Raw genomic sequence first — 19796 nt, 5'->3', positions numbered from 1 at the left:
CTTCTATCCATGTAAATCTAGTTGTAGTGGGGAGTGTCGAGAGATAAATGGCAGCAGTAGGATGTAGAGGTTTAAAGTTTCACTCAGAGGATTCTGTATAATTTCAGAATTATATCTTAATTACTTGCATTCGACCTATCGCGTTACGTTTCCATAATTAGAAATAACAATTTTTATAATTGTTCTCTCTTATAAAACTCTGGAATTTTAATAAAATATTCAACAACATTTTTGTATCGAGTGTAATATATTATTTTGAAGCGAATACGTTTCTAAAAATGTTAATTGAGCGATGCTTTGCAGCAGCTTGACGTCTAAAAACAAGAGAAAATTTTTTTGAACACGAGAAGCGGTCCAGATATAATTCCGAGAATCACGTTTTTAATCAATTAATTATAATTCATATTTTCTCTATCATTTATTAAATTAATTAATTTAAAAATTTCTTATGTAACAAGTGTTACAAACTAATCACAACTCGTGTAATTTAATTAGAATATTTTTAATTAAAAAAAATAATTAAAAAACTAACAACAACAACAACCACACGTGACACGTTTCCTATGTGTTTACAAAGTTATAAATTTAAATAAAGTTTTAGAAGTTAAGGAGGATCGAAAATACATTTTAGTAGAGTTATCTAGAAGATTTTTTATTATTATTATTTTAGAACTATCAGTATTTTTAAAACAGTAAACAATTCTTATCAAACAACGGCTGCCACAGCCGTTGTTTGATAAGAAGGTCAATAATCACTCGTAAAAGGTCAATAATCAAACATTGGATCGTTTTATGACGAAATCTGCACTTTTTCGTCGAGTGGATGGCGAATAATAATAATAAAATGGCTGTGGGTCAACCCAAAAAAAATCTTCACCATTCATTTTCCACTTTTTAATTTGACAGGAGATGTACAGAGCAGAATTTAGACTCGCTGCGGTCCTAAACCGACAACATATGAGACCCTTTTTCCTTTCCCCGAAGGGCAATAGGTTGTGTATAAACTGTTTTCGTCAATAGAACGAGCCCCTCGAAACGTGAGGCCCTGAACCGTAGCTTGTTTACCTTACACGTAAATTCGGCTCTACGAATGTACGTTCCACTTCTCAAATTTGGGAATACATCCTTTAAAATATCCCTAAAAATAGAATAAAATCCCTTAACGTTGTTGTTTATTAGTAAATTTTTAGCCAGTTGGACACACATTTCTGTGTTATTGCTATTTATGTAAGGGGCTAACTTATCAATCGATGTGAAGTAAATAAATAAATAAAAATATATAAAGCTGGAAACGAATGATAAACTAATAATTATCTAAAATTATTCCAATGAAGCCATAAAATAACCGGAATTCTCGCAGGCAAATGAATTATTATTATCTTCGCAGCGGGAGAATCTCGAAAACTTTTATAAATATTTACCGAACTGTCGATATATCGGACGAGTATAGATTATTTAAGTAAACTTAAAAACATATAAACCGTAATAGAAAAAGAAAAAATAAAAAGAGTCGGTTACTATCAATTTACTTTCGAGATTAAAGATGTGAATTTCGTAGGAGGTAACGTTGTTATTAATTCGGAACAGGAAAGAATCCTCCGGAGGTCGGATGTGAAACTCAATTGCGCTCTTTGACACTTATATCCTGCAGCTTTCGAATTTAAAGAGGGAAATGGGCCACAGGCTTTAAATGTACCTCATTACGGTTCTGCGGCTGGCATCCTACGTTAATTCTAAGCAACAGAAGGGTTGTTACTTCGTCTCTTATTCCCCTGATTAGCAGGTATCAAAATCTAAAAATATCAATTTTTTTTGTATTAATTAAAATTTCAAAGACGGAAACTCCAAATGTGTGTGTTTTTTTTACAAGAATCGAATGTAGTTATTAAGATTATTTTTTTAAATATCGTATTTTTCAGGAGTGTTTTTTTCTTTAAAAAAAGAGATGATCGTTCGTATTAATGACCGCCGAAAAAAATTCGTTTTCAAAATATTCTTTTGTAAAATGATAGATCATCTTTTACATTTGCATATTCAATCGATACGTAGAATGAGATCTTCCCTCTTAAGAACGTTTTAATGATGGACTTAAGTTAGATATACGAAAAAGGAATTGAAGTATTATTATTAGATCAATCATCTTCCAAGAAGATGTGTTCAAAAAAAGAAAAAAGAAACAACGAGATTATGGATATATTATATACAAACGCTCCGAATTGTATTTACTATATTTAATTTTTCTCATATCGATCTTAAGTAGAAAAGGCTATTATTGTTATGTATTAACGTGACGTATGTACTGCGGAGATCACGAATTCTATTTTATCTTTTTTTTGTGTGTTTAGTTATAGTACACGTGTTTAAGTATGACAATTGTTGTCAGTCACAACTAGTCGGGAAAGTCTTTGAATGGATCTGATGGATCGTTTCCTGTCTAACCAAAATATGGGATGAAGCGAGGAGTGAAATGATTAGTTATGTTCTCTTGCTGTTTATAAATATTTTATACAATAGTAAAGAATATATATATATATATGTATATATAGGGCCTATATTTTATTCTTTAATTGTGTGAAATGTGTATTTTCGATGTTTTAACGAAATCGATTGGATGTTGGAAAACTATTTTATTTAGGAATAACTAGTTTTTTAGCGTTAAAATTGTTGGTTTTATATATATAAAAGAACGAAACAGATGAGTATAGAGAGAGAGATACAACAATAAGTGGTTTCAGAGATATATGAAAAGACATGGACATAGGGGTAAGATGGCTATAAGAAAAAGTGGCTACAGACCCGTAGGAGAGAGATGTCAATGAGAGGAGGTGACCAATAGGAGAAAATGGTCATACGAAAAGATGGTAATGTAAGAGAGAGGGAGGGATCAGAGGGGAAAGATGGTAACTTATAATGAAAGTGGTTATAGAAGAGGGAGATGCCAATGAAAAGAGAAGGCTTTATAGGAAAGGTGGCATAAAAAAAAAAAAAAAAAAAAATGGCTATAGACAGAAGAGATAACCATAATAAGAACTGTCCGTAAGAAAATATTTAATAAGAGATGGCCATGGTCCACAAAAAGAGATCGTAGAAGTAAAACAGACGTGAGAAGACCAACGGCATCTTTATAATCGTCACCATCTTCATTTTATATTTACTCGACTGTAAAACAAGTTTTAGGTAGGAATTTTAATTTACATACGTTTACATTATTAAGAAAATACGTGAATAAAACAATTAATTCAGAACACGTCCATTCCCAATAAAAATAAAATGTTGAAAAAATAATTACACGAAAGGAAGTTTATACAGAACATTTTAATTCATCTTTTATCTTGTTTATCATTCTTCAGATGCTACTTAAAAGCAATAAAACTAACGTAGAATCGCAATTACAGTATAGTTTATTCTTCTTAAAATCGTGAGCAAGCAGCTTAGAGTACGATATGGAGGAAATTAATTCGATTTTGCGTTTATTTACTGTCATCATTAAAATAATTAACGATAAAATCATCAGGAATGAAAGAAGACGATCATTTGTGACTCGTGTCTATAAATGATCGAGTTTACTTCTTTCTTGCAGGGATGATCTAATTACTGCATATGATAGAAGCCCGGAACAGTTTATATAATTGAAGCATCATAGCCTTGTTAAGGTTAATTAAATTAATTTTTCACAAAAATAATATATATATTAAATTTCCTTTGATTTTTTAACGTTAGCTGATAGTAAAGATTTCAAAAATGGCGAAAAAATATATCTCAAGTTAGAACTAGGTGTTTGACTGTAGATGTAGACTAAATCCTTAATAATGTATATACTATAAATGTGGAAATGGCATTTATTTTGATCCTTTTTTTTTGTTACACAGACTTATCTTCTCTCACAGAAATCTGATATCACGTAAGCTATCGATACAATAACTTTATTTTTCGCTCCATCTTCTTTTTCTTTATATACACCAGCAGAAAAAAAAGGATTAGAAACATATACACGAGAAGTAGATAAATAATAAATTAATCCAGAATAGTTTATATCTAGAATAATTAAAAATGGATATAAAATATGCCAAGAAAAGTTTCTCAAGTTTCTAATGTGTGTTCTTACTATCTGCTAATATTTTTCTATTTTTAATTACATACAACAACATATTTTACAAGAAGCTTACTTAAAAATGACAGTTCTACACAAAATTTTCTATTTCCGCTCCTAATTTATCGATTTTTCTTACATATCAGTTCATTGGACGGTTCGGAGTCTGTCTGTTTCAAACGTTGTTCCTCATTGGTTCGATAGATGCCATGCTTAATATTCACGTCATCGGGTACCGTTCGCCATTGTCAGTACCCGAGAAGAAATTGGAGGAAGGAGATGGCACGAGGTGATTTATAAGCAGATTAAACAGTAAATTAACCTGCGATCCAGCAGATATTTATATATAAATAATGGCGGTTTGCACTAGATAATCCATCTGAAAGATGTTGATCCAGAAGGAGAGGACGCGGCATGCCCTTTACTACTTAACTCTGTTGGCTGTGGTAGCAGGTGAGATTTGTGTTTTTGTATCGTCTTAGATGTTTACAAAACGTTTAATAAAGTCTAGATGGGTGGTGAGAGACACGAAAGAACCACACGCGATGACTCATCTCGGATTCTGTTCACCGATGGCGAGGTTTGCCCTGTTGAGCCGCAGATGAAGTCACGGCTCCAAACGTTAACTGTCATTTATCCAGATCTAAGCGATGAGTTAAGACCTTTTTTTTTACGTCTAACGATCTTTCATCACGAATCACACTCGAGCCAAAGAAATCGTGAAAAAATGAGATTTTTTTTTTCAATTAGAATATCGTACAAAAAATTCGTTTTTTGAAAATTTACAGCTCGTTGTTTTTGTGTATGTTATCGATAAAAATTAATTTGAGTTATATTTTCTCTGTTTTCTCCGATAGATGATCGATTATTATTTGTAAAGATTGACTGTGGCCCGGGCAGGTGTGTTTAATTAAGAGGCCAGAACCGTTCGATCACCTGAGACCGTCTGCCATCTGTTTGTCAGCTAAAGCGTAAATTACCCAAAACGTGCTCTGGAACAAAGTATAAAAACGCTGCACGACAACAAAGTCTCACCCCGAGCTATTTTGGTAACAAGCTAGCGGGTTAACAACTGGCATTCGCGAATTTTGGGTGTAAACTTATCTAATACCGTTTGTGCAAGTGGTGGCGAGTAACGTTACTCTTCTAGCATTTTTATTTTTATTTTTTTGGTGTTGCACATAACAACGAGAAGAAATCTTCTTCCCATATCCGATTATTCGTAACTTTAGCTACCTGATTGAATTTATCCAGGTTGTTTTTTTTCTGTGTGTGTAACTTTACATATATAGTAACAATATCTTTATCCTGAAACTAACGAGAAATATCTCAACCACTGAAAAAAAAAAAAGAAAAATGTAATTGATATCTCCGGAGAGCTACCACAAATTGATTTCGTTGATGCGTAAATTCGAGTGCAACGTGACGTTTACGTACCACATTCGTCAATCGGTAATTCGTGTGACGTTTTAAGGTAATTTTCGTAGTAAAATATTAACGAACAGGTTGCGCTGTTTATTGTACGCCTTGCTACGATCTCCCCCGTATTTGGGTTGTGGGAGCGACCCTTCGTCTCGCATCTCCCAATGCCCGGGGGCAGAATTATCCACCCATACACCCTCCTCTCTTTTTGGATTTGGAGCATCTCTTGTCTCTTTATAAATACTACGGGGACGGAGAAGAACGTGACGTGCAATTAACGCTCGTTACTTAACGATGGCACACGTCCCCGAGTGGTCCCCAAATACTTGCTAGCGTTCGAGTGAAAATAGGTCTTGCTCCATTTATGTCTCGTCGTTTGTATGTGGGAACGTCACCGGAAGTGTAGATAGCATCTCCTAAACGACACCCTTTCTTATATCTTTGACTTCGATTTTTTTCGCTTCTTTCCTTACTTTAAATAGAATTTATTTATAAAATTATTTGTAACTTACTTCATTTATGTAGAAGGTTAGAAGGTAAACTGATAAATTATTTGTATTTGTATTTTCTAAACTCGATGGATCTTCATTGATCCGCTGCTTGGAAAATTGCGAGTCGGTTGAAAGCTACAATTGAATTTTCAATTGCAAGGTTTGGGTATAAACGAAAAAATAAAAAAAGGGAAAAAACACACATATATTGGTCCACCAACGGATCAATTTTTGTTTTTTTTTCTGGTATTTTTTAAAAACTAAAAGGAATTTTTTTTAATAACCTTAGAAAGATCTTTGGAGAAACTCTCAGAGCTTGTACTTAACTAGAGTAGATGTGGAGTGGTCCTCTTCCGAAATGTTATAAATCATTTTTCATGAGGTGTCGGTGAACTACTGAAAGCTTTCTCTAATCACGCAAAGGTTAGAGATTAGCTTGTCATCCTTAACTTAGGAGATTTGAACTGTTAAAGATGAGTTATATCAGAAAGTTATATCAATACAACGCTTCTATTTATTTTTAATTGATACTAATATTTTCAAAACTCGTAAATTATCAATAATAACGGGATAAATTCCTATTTTTTCGCGACGAATTTTTACTCGAAAATGCCTTTTAAAATCTTTAAAAAATTTGATTTTCTGCACCTATTTTTTTGTCAAAAATCGTTCAAGATAACGAGTGTTACCGCTTTTATTTAAATATAAAAGTAACATTTATCAATTAGTTTTACTTATCTACGTATATTACTTTTTTTATTCGTGAAGTATACTTCGCGTACGCGTTAGAACGATAGCCATTTTTTTTTTTTTTTTTTTATAAAACGGGTAGGTTAATTTTTTTTTTTTTTTTTTTATAAAACGAGTAGGTTAATATTTTCCTGGGAATTTTGTAAGGTGCAAAATTCTATCGACTGCATTTCTTCGAAATAAATATTTCTCGAGAAATAGAGCGTGATGGACAGACACTTAGAAAATTATATATATATAGCTCTATATAAAGAGCTCGATGGGAATTTTCGAATAGTTTTTATACCGTTTTGTAGGTTCAAACGGCGTGAAAAGTCTGAAAACTTCACACAAAGCTATTACAAAAATAACAGAATACTCTCTCTAAAAATGATTTTTTTTTTACTTGGATATTTTCAAAGTTACGATAAGTTATTCGCATTTTGTTTTACAATTTTTTTGATGTCCGTCCAAAAAAGTAAATATGTGTAAGGTGTTAAAAAAATAGTTTTTTACTTGAATAAATAAAAGATTAAACGTGTAAAGTGGAGCTAATATTTTCAACTGGTCAAATTCAATAAAGTTCAGTAAGAGATCCGAAAGACAATTTTAATATTTTATAAAAATATTAAAATAAGTTTTTGTGTCTATAATTTCATAAATTATTCATTTTTGATTTATTAGGAGAAAGATAAGATTTGTTTTTAGACACTCAGTTATTAAGAAAATGGCTAACTTATTAATAAGATGACTTTTATAGTGAACTAAGCAAATTTTGTGACATGTTTTACTTTTTTTCCTTCATTTATTTATATTAAAAATGCAGTTTTTTTTGTTTGATACTTCAAAATGTTCCATTTTTATTATTAAAAAATAATTAAAGCGTTTATATCTGTAGGAGTCGTGCACAAAATTTCATTTTTATGTCTTCCTCTCGATACGCTCATCCATTTTAACGATAATTTCTGCTGTTATCTTATCTCCTATTTGTTAAAATCTTTCAGAAACTTCTTTCTTATCAAAGATATTAATATTCTTCAAAAATGTTAACTGGTTAATTCTAATAATAAATAAAAAGAGACTAAATCTAACTCCTAAATGATAAAGTTTGAAGAATTTTGTTATCCAGTATCAATAAATTACTTAAATTTTAAAATATTTTAACTTGAAATTGTCGGTTGTTAAAGGTTTTTCACATTTAAAATCGATACTTTATATACATAACTGATCAAATTAAATAATTTAAGAAAGAAAATCCTAATTAAAACAAAATTTAACATCCAATAATATTGCATATTTGATCCTTAATCGTAGAATACGAGTTACAAAAATTTATTAACAATAATCGTCTTTGTTATATATTTAAGATATAAAGCCCGAAAGATTTTAAGTAAGATTTGTTATTTAAATGGAGATTGGCTGAATTTACGCTATCGCCTCCCATTTTTATTTTACTGGCCAATCATCGTTAAGGTAAAATAATCTTTGGTAAATCTTGTTCGTTATGCTATTTCTAATCGAAACGTTTGATTTTAATATTATTTTCTATGTTATATCTTAAAGTAATTGTTACATAAATGTAAAAATCATTTTTTCTTTATATAATTTTAAAAATATCGAAAATTTCACAAAATTATAACGATTTTCGTATATAGAATGTTTCGCATAAGATAGAAATAACTTATGATGACTTAAAAATTATATAATTTTTGTACATTTAATAGGTAAAAGATAGAATTTATTCGGCCCGACATTATACAGAAGGGTAAAAATACAACTCATATAATTTTAATAGGAGTTAGAGCGTAAATATATGAGTTTACTGTAAGAGCAATATAAGATTACTCTGCATACAACTCGAAAGATTTACGGTTAAAAAATTCGAAAGGCATTAGTATAATATAAAAAAGAAAGGAAAAGTGTCGCATCTGGTCGCGATGGAGAATTTATTTCTTCGATCTCTCGAATAAAAAATACAGTATATATATTTAAAAAATCGAATAAAATTGCTATCTTAGGAATTTGAAAATTTTAATTGACGTCTGATAAATCTTAAAATACAAAATTTCTCCGCTACGAATTTCCCGACTCGAATTCTTTTTATATTATAATAAGTCTTTCGATTCGATTTATTTTTTTAGATATTTATTTAAATTTTATGTAAATTTAACCGGTTTATCGAAAATAAGTCATTTTAGAAAGTTTCAAAAAACTCCTTTCTTCTGCTCTCCTCCTCTAAAAGTCATTGTTTAAACGGGGTTTTCTTTTATTTTAAAGCTTCTTTAGTACGATTTTTGTCAAAAATATTTAATAAAATTCACTGTCACTTATATTTTCATCTAATGTTAAAAGGAAAGAAGAATTTGAAGAGAAATGTCCAAGCTTATAAAATTATATATACACACACAACTGAATGTTTGTTAAGTTCAAATAAAATAATTTGTTTAAATATTAAAAGATTTTATAAATAAATTACAGTTTTTACATCAAAAATTCGATGCTATTTAGGTTAAAAATTATAATTAACCTATTGTTTTTTCTTTTTTTTTGGTGAAATTATCGTCCATTAAAGAGCGAAAGGTTTATTTTTCTGCAACAATTAACAGAAGCGATAACAGATCCTTATAATTCTGGTCCATGTTTACTCTCACATTTTGCTTTTAATGTTATTATGTTTATGTTTACATAGTTATCGGGATTTGATTAACTTTGTTTTCCTTATCGTACGACTTTTCGTTAATTATCTTTGAAAGCATTTCGATGCTAATAGCCTGTTAAATTTATTTATTAAATTTCATTTTTAGAGAAGTTTATAAATATTCCTTCGACTATTCGTTTTAAAACTATCGGCTCTTTCTCGTATAATTTGACCTTTCTATATTAGTTTAGTATATCAATTAATTAGGAAGAAGGGTATAATTAAAAGTAGTTACGAAATAAGCTGCCAAGTGGTGAATCTTCTCTTTCTCTTTCTTATATTAACGATTTTTTCTTCTTGAGAATATTCGTTATTATAAAAAAGAATTGAAGCAATATTATATATAAGATTCATTTTTTCTTCTTCGGGAAATTTACTTTCTTCTTATATCTTAGTTCTGGGAAAATTCTTCTTTTCTCTTCTTGTAGTTCTAAGAGAAGATTTATCTTTTCCCATAATGATTTCTTCAGTTATCACGGATAATTTATTATTATAAGAACAAGATATTCTACTTATATCAATGAATTAATAATGAATTCTTTCGTTTTGATAACTTACGAAGTTTTATATATATATATATATATATACATATACTTTTCGTTGGTTCAATGTGCCTGATAACTCGATACTTGTCAACAGAAATGCAAAAAAATAAATTATTCGTAAGGGTTTAGTACTGTATTACGAAATCGTCTTTTAGTTATGTTACTTTACGTCACGATCAACGTTTACTGTTTCCAATTTACAATGATTTTGTAAATAGAATTTTTGAAGAAGTCGGAATTTCGATCGATAATATTGCATATAAAATGAATATTCGCTGATAAAATTAGCTTAGTTTCGTTTGCATCACTCGCCTGTCTGTTTTCTTCTTTCTTTCTTTTTTTGTTTTCTTTTTTGTACCGTACAGTACATTTATCAAAATTTCTTTAATGTTAATAAGATTTATCAATGATTTAAGACTATTCTCTTCTTTTTATTTTTATTTCGTCTTAAATTCACAGCGTGAAAATAGTCGTCTAATTCAAAGGTTAAATTGAATTATTTTCTTACTTTTAATATTAGATTAACAAAGTGCAAACTGTGTCGTGAAAGTTTCTGGTTAATCTAATTTTGGTAATTTTAGCTTTAAGAAAATTTTGCGCTCGATCCGATCGATCTATATATTTTTTTTATAACTGCGATTCTCCACATTAAAAACTGGACCGTATTTGAATATAAAAACGTGACCTCGATGAAAGCTTTCTTATTTATTTGTGTTTGAATACTTGCACAATCGTAGTCACTGGTGTATATATCAAGAAGGAAAAAAAAAAAAAAAAACTGCAAGAAAATCGAGAAATGGGATGCAAATTCATGATCCGATTGTTGCGGGAGTTGAACCTGCAATTTGATTTATACGGATTTGTATAACCTAGTTGATAGGATCGTATGATCCGAACTCACGACCCTTCCTTGTCGAAATAAGATCTGAACTCGGAACACGACTTATAGGGAAAATTTCATTAAGTTTTCACCTTTGGTCGAATGTATTTACAAGATTCTTTTTGCATTGCGTTCGCATTCGGCAGCGAAACGTACGTTTGAAGCTTTAAAAGCATTTCGTGAAATGTCTACTGTTACACTTCAACACCTAATTCTCTGGGCATTAGTTGTACACGAAAAATATGCCACGTAACTATCGGTAACGGGGAAAGTCGGTTCCGGATATACTTTCGATACGTCGGAATTTTCGGTTAATGGCACGACCGGCCGTTAAAGTGATGGATGGGGGATTGTTTCCATAGAAACCGACATCGCTCACGTCGTTAACGTTATCGTTATGTTCGAAAGACCCGAACATGCGAGAGACAACTTCGCTCTCCTCTCAGGAAACGAGAATGAAATTCCCGAATTTTTCGGGGAATCCGCGATCTCCGATCGACTCTACGTAGTCATCTTGATCTGCAAACCGTAGTTTTATAACGATACTTAATGATCTTAAAATGAAACATGGCAATTGTAGAAAATCCAGACTCACCAGAGAAGATATAATCGAATCTTTTGTTTTAATTGCATTTTAGATACGTAAACTACAGTGTCATTTACTAACATTAATGTCATGATACGTAAATGAACTAGTACTAAATTTACCCAAATTGGTTGGCCAGTTTATAAACACAATCGATGGAATGTTGCGATATTAATCATGTTTTCTAGTATTTTGGCTCGATTTCTTTCAAAAAATAAACCCTGAACATTTTAAAATTTAATGAAAATTGCAATAATTAAGTAGTATTTATTTATTTTGTGATGTAAGTTATCTGATGTTAAAAATTCTTTCTGTCGAAAATGTATCGTGTCTTAAAACATTAAAACTATAATCAAATAATAGAATAAAATCACGCAGTAAAATTTAAAATAAATGAATATAATGAAAGACAGAGCAATGAAATTATAATTGTTACTGTTATTGTATGTATTATCAGCTTTATTCATTTATGGTTATGGCATCCCATTCTAGAAAATTGTTTTTAATTTGTATTTTCGTCACGCAAAACAATTTAAATAATTTTATAGAATGAGATAAAACAATCATAAACAATCAAAGTTCATGTAGCCTATATGTGTAAATGCATTTTCTAATTTTAATCTTGCTAATCGTCATTTTTATGCCATTTGCATTGTTGCGTCGTTTGACTAAAAAGTTTTTTCTTAATCTTTTCATTCTGTGGGCCTCTTTAATCAAGCCCATTGTGGGTTCGGCCACACTATCATTGGAGCGGCCGGGTGGTGAGGAACGGGACTCGACATATCCGGAAGAACCCTCTCCCGAAGGATTCGTGGGATTTTCGACCCAGTGGGATTTTCGACCCAGTGGGATTTTGATCTTAGGTCCTCCTAGACTAATTCTTTAAAGCCTTGGCCTTCCCACCGACTACATAAAAGTGTCAATATTTGTTTCTTCTTTCTTTCACAAGATTCCTTTTTTTAGAATGAGCCTTATATCAAACTGAAGACTTGGCAAATAAAATTTTCAATAGGTGTTTTCTATTGTCAACTCTTCGTTAGGAAATGAGCTAATGATTGGCTAGTTAAAGTTGTTCTAGAACTGGTGAACAGATCAGATTCATGGGCGGGTATCCTGGGCACGTACCAGGGTCTATACAAAAAGAAAATAATAAAAACGAAATAAAAGAAGGAATGGTCCAGGAAACGAAATACAACGGGCTGTATATATAAATACGGCATAAACTTAAAGCAGAGAACGCTATATAGACTAGTAGAATTTCTTTACAGATTTTTATTTATTATATATATTTATATAAGTTTCTAATTTATAGCATTTACTTTTTGTTTGCACGGGAGCTAGTCGCTACAGGAGCCTCCACAGCTGTGAGTGCTCTGGGACCCCTCGTAAATGAATCGGTCTTTGCTGGTAAGCATTGGATAATATCTTAATTTTCATGCATCAATTATTTACCATACTATAAAATAGATTACGCAACAATAATTATAAATATTTATAGTAAGATATTCTGAGAATCTATATCTTTAGTATTGTAATATTATTTTATGCAGTCGTTCTTTGATGAAATTCATAATTTAATTTTTAAAATTACTCCGAATCGAACGGGATTTATAAATAATAATATAAATAAACAAAATCTTAAATACCAAATCTTTAACAGTTTAAATGAATAACTTATATTATTTTCATTAATATTTATACGACTATCTTGGTCATTCTTCTCATAGCATGCAACGTTAACGATCCTTTTTTACGAGATAATCTCACGCACCGAACCGAAGATACGTGATTGAAATTTACTTATCACATATGCTATTTCGAAAAGATTTATCTGCTAATCTACTATCATTAAAGATTGGATCATTGAGTATTTCAACTACTTTTTGGCGTAAAAGGTCTAAAATGCATGGAAGGGTATCTTGCTTCCGATAGGAAGATCCTAGTTGTGTCTGCTGGAGACTGGATCTCTATCTCTCTTAGTGCCTTCGAATGGAAAGGAAAGTAGCAGTTTGTAGAATCGATAGCAAATTTAAATCTTTGTAGTTTTAATACAGTTATGGAATAAAACGAATAAATGGTTAGATCTTAACATAGAGATTGAAAGCGAGCCTATCTGGACATTCAGAAAAGGTTTTTAAAGTAATATCTAAAAATAAAATGGCTATCGAATACATTGTTAACATGTCTTTATTTCCAACTATTTACTGTATAAACTTAAAATACTAAACTATAAATCCGAATCGCTGGCTTAAAGTTTATTCAATGCGCATTCTCATTTAGCCTACTTTTAAACATTAGAACTATAAACGCACTTTGCAGTTTAATTGCTTATTAAGTAATTATAATCCTCTTTTCTATTTTGACTTTTGCTCTGAGAATCCAGGATTTCTCACTGTGCACTTCACCTGCATTCTGTCATTCTTATTTCGTTTGAGTTCGTATGGTATCAAAGCCATATGTTTTCAGAAGAAATCTCTCGTAACTATGTAATATGACTAGTGCAAGGTGTTTCGTATAGTTTTGTCGGTCTTCTATTATCGAAACGATCGCTTTCTTTAACTTTTTGATTGATTTTCCTGTCTGTTTCTCCAATATTGTGATTAGAACCTGTCTTTTCGATGGGCTTGATGTATACATAAACATTGGTGTATGTAAATTTTGATTTGAGAGAAACTGAAATAATCTAGAAAATAATAATAAAATAGTGAATAGCAATTTTTCACATTGTATAGAGTATTAAAGTTACTAAAAAAAAGTAAATAATTCAAATAAATGAAAATTATTTAAACATATGTAAAAATATGAATTTAAATGAATCCATCTGACAGTCAACTAGTGTGTGTTGAATAAGGCTAGGACTCTAGGCACTAAAAACCATATAAAGTTATAACTTTTACAACTATTTATATGATTTTTCGTGCCTAACTGTCCTAACTTTAGTGACGAGTAATCAATTCACAACCATTTTTAAATATAATCTTTACATTTGTACAAAAATTTTAAAAATTTGATTGAACTTTAGAGTAAATTGGAATAGTTATTTATGCAAATTTCTTTATAAATTGGCTATTTTGCTATTGTGTGCGCGAAATTGTAATAATTTATATCGTCTAGAGACAAAAGAATGATAGTGTCTGCGATAGTAGTGATGGAAAATCACATCATTTGTAAGTACGACTGTTGTTTTCCCGTTTTGTTTGAAAAATTCGATTTTGTAATCATCGGCCTAACTTTTTTACATTATTTTTTTCATTTTTATATTTGGAAACGATGTATAATAACCTATCAATTCGTCTGCGTAAATTTGAATTAATGCAATCATCTCAAAATTAAACAGTTAAAGTTTGATTTGAGAAAAGTCATCCATCTTCTATTTTGAAAAGAAAATTAAATAAATTTTTTCTAGAATTCTTTTTTTATTTTTAAATTATCTCATTTATAATTCATTCTCGACTCAATATCTTACTTTCATAAAATAAGACTTTTGGATCAATTATTTTTATCTTTGGATCAAAAATCGTTAATAAAGTCAGTTGATGTTTGCATATTCATAATTTCTGCATTTTTAAAGATGAAAAGGATTTTTTCGACTTTACGAATCGATAAAAGATGCAGGGAAAGAAGGTTTTTTGATAAAGATTACTCAATCCTAATTTGTTTTCTGTTTTAAATACTTGTTAGATTATAAATATTTTAAAAACTTTACTTAAAAATAAGCTTAACTTTGTGTGTTAATGAAATTTTAAAATGTTGTAGAAATTTAAAAAATTCAAGCAAAGAGTTAACGGGTAGACAAATAGACGTTTTAAAGTTCTCGAAAACAATTAAATTGAGAATAAAACGTCAGAAACTGTTAGGTAAGATATTATCCCAGGTGAGTCGTAAAGTTCTATTATAGTCCTAGAAGATTTGGTCATTTATTCAAAAATTGCATCCAATAATTCTTGAATAAAACGAACGAGAGTCATTACAATTGTCATTGTTATTTTGTAAATGTAACCGCTTTCAAAATTTTATTCTCGAATTAAATTTCAACTGCAATTAAGGAGCATTGATAAACAATAATTGTATACTGAATAGCGATGACAAAATCAGAGATTTGATTTATAATAGCGGATGAACAAACGACACTTTCGTCAACAAACGGATGAACAACGATGAACAAACGGATGAACAACGATGAAAGCGGATGAACAAACGATAATAGCGGATGAACAAACGACACTTTCGTCAAAACAGATCCTTCGAGTTATGAATTGATGTAAGGATTGGACTCGATTTCGGAATCCTCAGCTGTTCTTCGATCGACGTCACAGATCGGAGGTCGCAATGACAGATCGGTTGTTGAAACGATAACAATTAGGAAATAATCACGAGTGTCGTATAATGTTTGGACATTTGTCACTCGATAGAAAGCTTATTTCAAAAAATTGTCACGTTCAAATTCCGAAAAGACGAATGTATATTTGGGTTCTGGACTTCATGCTGACTTGCAAACTGGAAGTTGTAGTTTTAGGATATTCAAATATTAAATAAACACGTATGGATTAAAGAAAATTATGCTATTGCTTACACGAAGAAAGCAAATTATGTTTAATTAATACTTAAACATTATGTTATATGCAGGGCTCGAGAGTGAGAACTGGAGACTTTTCCTCAGACCCAGAGGAAACTTAGGAGCCCGTGTAGTTTCTCCCCGTACAGATTAATGTTATTTTACTAACAGAAAATAAAATCTTTAAGACCGATTTTTATTAATAAAAAGCTTTCTGTGTATTTGTTCATTTGTTAAAAAAAAAAGCAAAAATGACAGAAAGGGCCCACAGGTCCCATACAAGCTCTACAAGTACATACTGTATGTACGCTTCCAAAAATATACGTTTATGAGTAATCAAAAATAACAATAGTTGAAAAACTTTTTAATAGTTTATTGTATATTTTGCAGAATATGTTAAGTATAATCCTGGCTTAGCAACTAGAACATTAAACAAACAACTTTTTAATATAAATGACTTTGTTTCCAAAAATGTATCGAAATTTTTTTTGATACTCAATACAGTTAGCCTTTAAATAATCGTAGGCCTAAATGATAAAAGTTTTACATTTATCCAACCAATATCTTTGTGTAATTCTCTATCTTCGATTTTCCATTAAACAAAATGTTCTATAGGTAATTGTACACCTACTTCTCGTTACTTCGCACTTGCCATAAAGCGTCCCTCTAATGACGATCTACGATCGACGTCACACTCGCTAATGTCCCGTTTACAATAGCTTTTAAAGTATCCTTCCGAAAATATATTTTGTTGAATTTTGCTTTAATGGATGACATTCGTAATGGTACGCTTTACAGACTTTTTTTTTTAAAAAAAAACTTTTTGGAAATTGGCATCCAGCTCCTTAAGATCTAGTTCTTTCCATAGTTTGCTTCCACTCCTAATTGGTCCGATGAGTCTAGAGGAATTGCAAAGGGTTAAAGAAGTTACTGACTTCCTTACCTTCCCGAACGACTTCGATAGACTCCACTTCCTCTACTACCACTCTACCTTTTATTGCATCTACTACAGTGTACGCGGTTCGTGTATAGTGTACAGTGTATATATCGTATGTAGACCTACCCCATTCAGTTTTTTTGTGTTCCATTTAGTGTACCAATGTTCCTTCCAAACTCTGGACTTTTTCTTCGATCACTTTTATTTAGTTCTTCGAAATTTCTTAGAAAGTAAACCGAGTTGAGTAGAAATTGCTTGTTCTCGGCAGGAATAAATCGATATTAATGTAACTGTATCGGGTGTAATGTTTGTTAATCCCTCTAGAGCGAAGATGATGCGAAAGCAATGCAATCGATTTTTTAATATAATCTTTGTTTTTATTAAACCAATGTGTAGTTTATGCTTTATTTGGCAATCAAAATCTAAATTAGTATTAATTTCGAATGGTTAACGTGAACCAAAGTTAGTGTTACAACTCTGTTTTCTCCTTTAATATCGAAAGTGTCTACATTTCTTGCAGTTCCCTTGTAACTGCAGACTTTGTTTCCTATGTTTGCAAATGGACGTTTGCTGGTGTTGTTTCCCTCGTTTTTTCTTTAGATAATATATTAAAACCGCGTCATAACACGTAACTGTTAAGAATACAATTGGTCTGAAAAATTCAAAATATTGGGGTGGGTCCGTCCCGTTACGGGTGTGGCTTTCGTGTTTGCTTTCTTACAGCTGGACTTGGAAATATTTAGCACTTTTTGCCTGTTATTCATCTTTTGATTAAGGTAGTGTGCACATTTATATCGATTTAATATGGTTTGTACAGTTCAATTGGTTGTAAATGTAGATCTATGCCGAGTTAATTCTTTTTCTTCATTTTCTTAGATTTAAACTGGAGTATACGTATTTAAATATAGTTAAGATGAGTAGCAGGAAATCCCATGAAAATAAACTAGAGATTTTCATTCCCTTAAGTGAATGGCAATGGAAATTCCGACGAATGATGATAATAGTTATGGAGCGAATCGTTGCAAGTTTCAAGGGTGTGTCTGCGAATGCAGCCACCTGGTCCTGAAACCACTCCAGTTTATAGCGTCTGCGTGACGTTACACGTTTCAGTCAGTGTCACTTCTGCATCTCTTGTTTTTCTTTCGCATCGGTCGATGCCATGTTTTACGAGGTATTTCGTTTCGTAATTTTTTCTTTTCCTCTTCTATATGCTTTGTTTGATGTCGTTTATTCTTTGTTCTGTTCGGATTTAGTCGAGAGACAATAACAGACAATACACGACATTTTTGGCATTCTTTCTCTTCTGTCGAATTAATTACTAAGATAATACGGCTTTATTCGCTAATTATGCCGTGGAACGTCTCTGTTAATTACCTTGGGAGCCATAATTATCTGCTCTTCACGAAGAATTTTTATGATCCCACCGCGTTGGAAGTGGCTCTATGCTTCAAAAGGTCTGAACCCGCGACTCGAAGTACTAAGAACGATTTCTCTTCGTAATTGTCGCGTTTTAGGTCACTTTTAGAACGTTACGTTTTCAACATTAATGGAATTTTATGATTTTTTTTCTTTTTTATATCTTCTGTAAACATTTAGAAGATATCTTTTTGAAAATCTGAAAGCGTAAAACGTAATGGCACGAAAAGAAGATTTCAATGAAGAGAAAGAAAACTTTTTAAACTGATTTGACAGTGTGAAGATTACATTACATCAGGTATTGTTCTATAAAAGAAGATTTATCTATCGACCAGTCAAAAAAAAAGTTCAAAATTCGTTTAAACAGGCCTACTAGTTTGGATTCGCATCAGTTTTTATGTCTATTGAGTTTTCTTGACTCGTGCCTAGTCACGAAGATGTCACGTAATTATTTTATATAGTTTTAAAGTATTTTATGGAAATGGGAATGGACTTATCCAAAAAAAAAAAAAAAAAAAGATTGTTACGAATGTTCTTCAACTCGATAATGTAGAATGATGCAGAAAATATTCGCTACTATGAGCATATAACATTATTTTCATCATCAGATTGGAAGTTTTTATGGATATTTAACTTAAAAGTCTTCTTTTTTATCGTTAAAAAAAGACTTAAATGAGTCTGTATAAAAACAAATTACAGTAGCCTACGTGTTTCCTCATTGCCCTATAAATGATCTGGATTTTGAGAATTAACACATTCCTTAATCATTTTACGCTTTGCAATTACAACTACCTGTACTTAGATCTACTCTCAATAATTCTAATTCTAATCGAAAATACATTTTATTCAAGAAGTATGACTTATCCATTTACTAGGATTGGTTTAACATTTTCTCGTGACGTATTAAAGAATACGCTAATCAATCTCAAACTTTTGTTTGTTTTTTTTATACAGACGAAATTTTATTTATATATAATTGCTTTATATATATATATATATATATATATATATACTGTATACATACACTTATAAAAGTCGAAATGCGGCGTAAAATAGTGAAAATAACGTTATTGGAGACGTGACGTTAAACGAAAGACAGTACGATAGCTACTCCATGTCTCCATTTACTACGGAATTATAACGAAAACGTGACCTCAGTTATGATAGCGACTTGTCTAATTTTTTTTATTATAGATATCGTGATAAAAAATTGACAAATTCGAGGAGGAACACTTTTCACTGGAATTCATGAGAAACGACGAAAGCTCGTGACAGGTATTTTGCGTGAGGAAGGAAAACTTGTATAAGTATCGATATAGATACCTGGATGATTGATTGTAGCAAACAATACGAGGCACGAGTTCACCCGCACTTAAACTACGTAACTGTCAAGAAAAATTCGTACTTTTGCTGGAAATTTTATGTTTTTAAATAAAACTTTTTAAAA

At 31.0% G+C, this 19796-nt stretch overlaps 1 protein-coding gene across 1 annotated transcript in view; it reads left to right on the top strand.

Annotated features, from left to right (window-relative positions):
- The first annotated feature begins 4352 nt into the window (after window positions 1-4352).
- The window catches only part of LOC136976152 (neogenin-like), a 52284-nt gene continuing 36840 nt past the window's right edge, over window positions 4353-19796 (top strand). The window contains 1 exon segment of the mRNA XM_067271362.1: window positions 4353-4543. Coding sequence (XP_067127463.1) covers window positions 4477-4543 — 67 coding nt within the window. The 5' untranslated portion in view covers window positions 4353-4476.

Source organism: Centruroides vittatus, unplaced genomic scaffold (genome assembly GCF_030686945.1).
Source record: "Centruroides vittatus isolate TY-2023 unplaced genomic scaffold, ASM3068694v2 contig_397, whole genome shotgun sequence".
Classification (NCBI taxonomy): Eukaryota; Metazoa; Arthropoda; class Arachnida; order Scorpiones; family Buthidae; genus Centruroides; species Centruroides vittatus.
The sequence above is the reverse complement of the archived record's forward strand: the minus strand, read 5'-3'. Positions and strand labels throughout refer to the sequence as shown.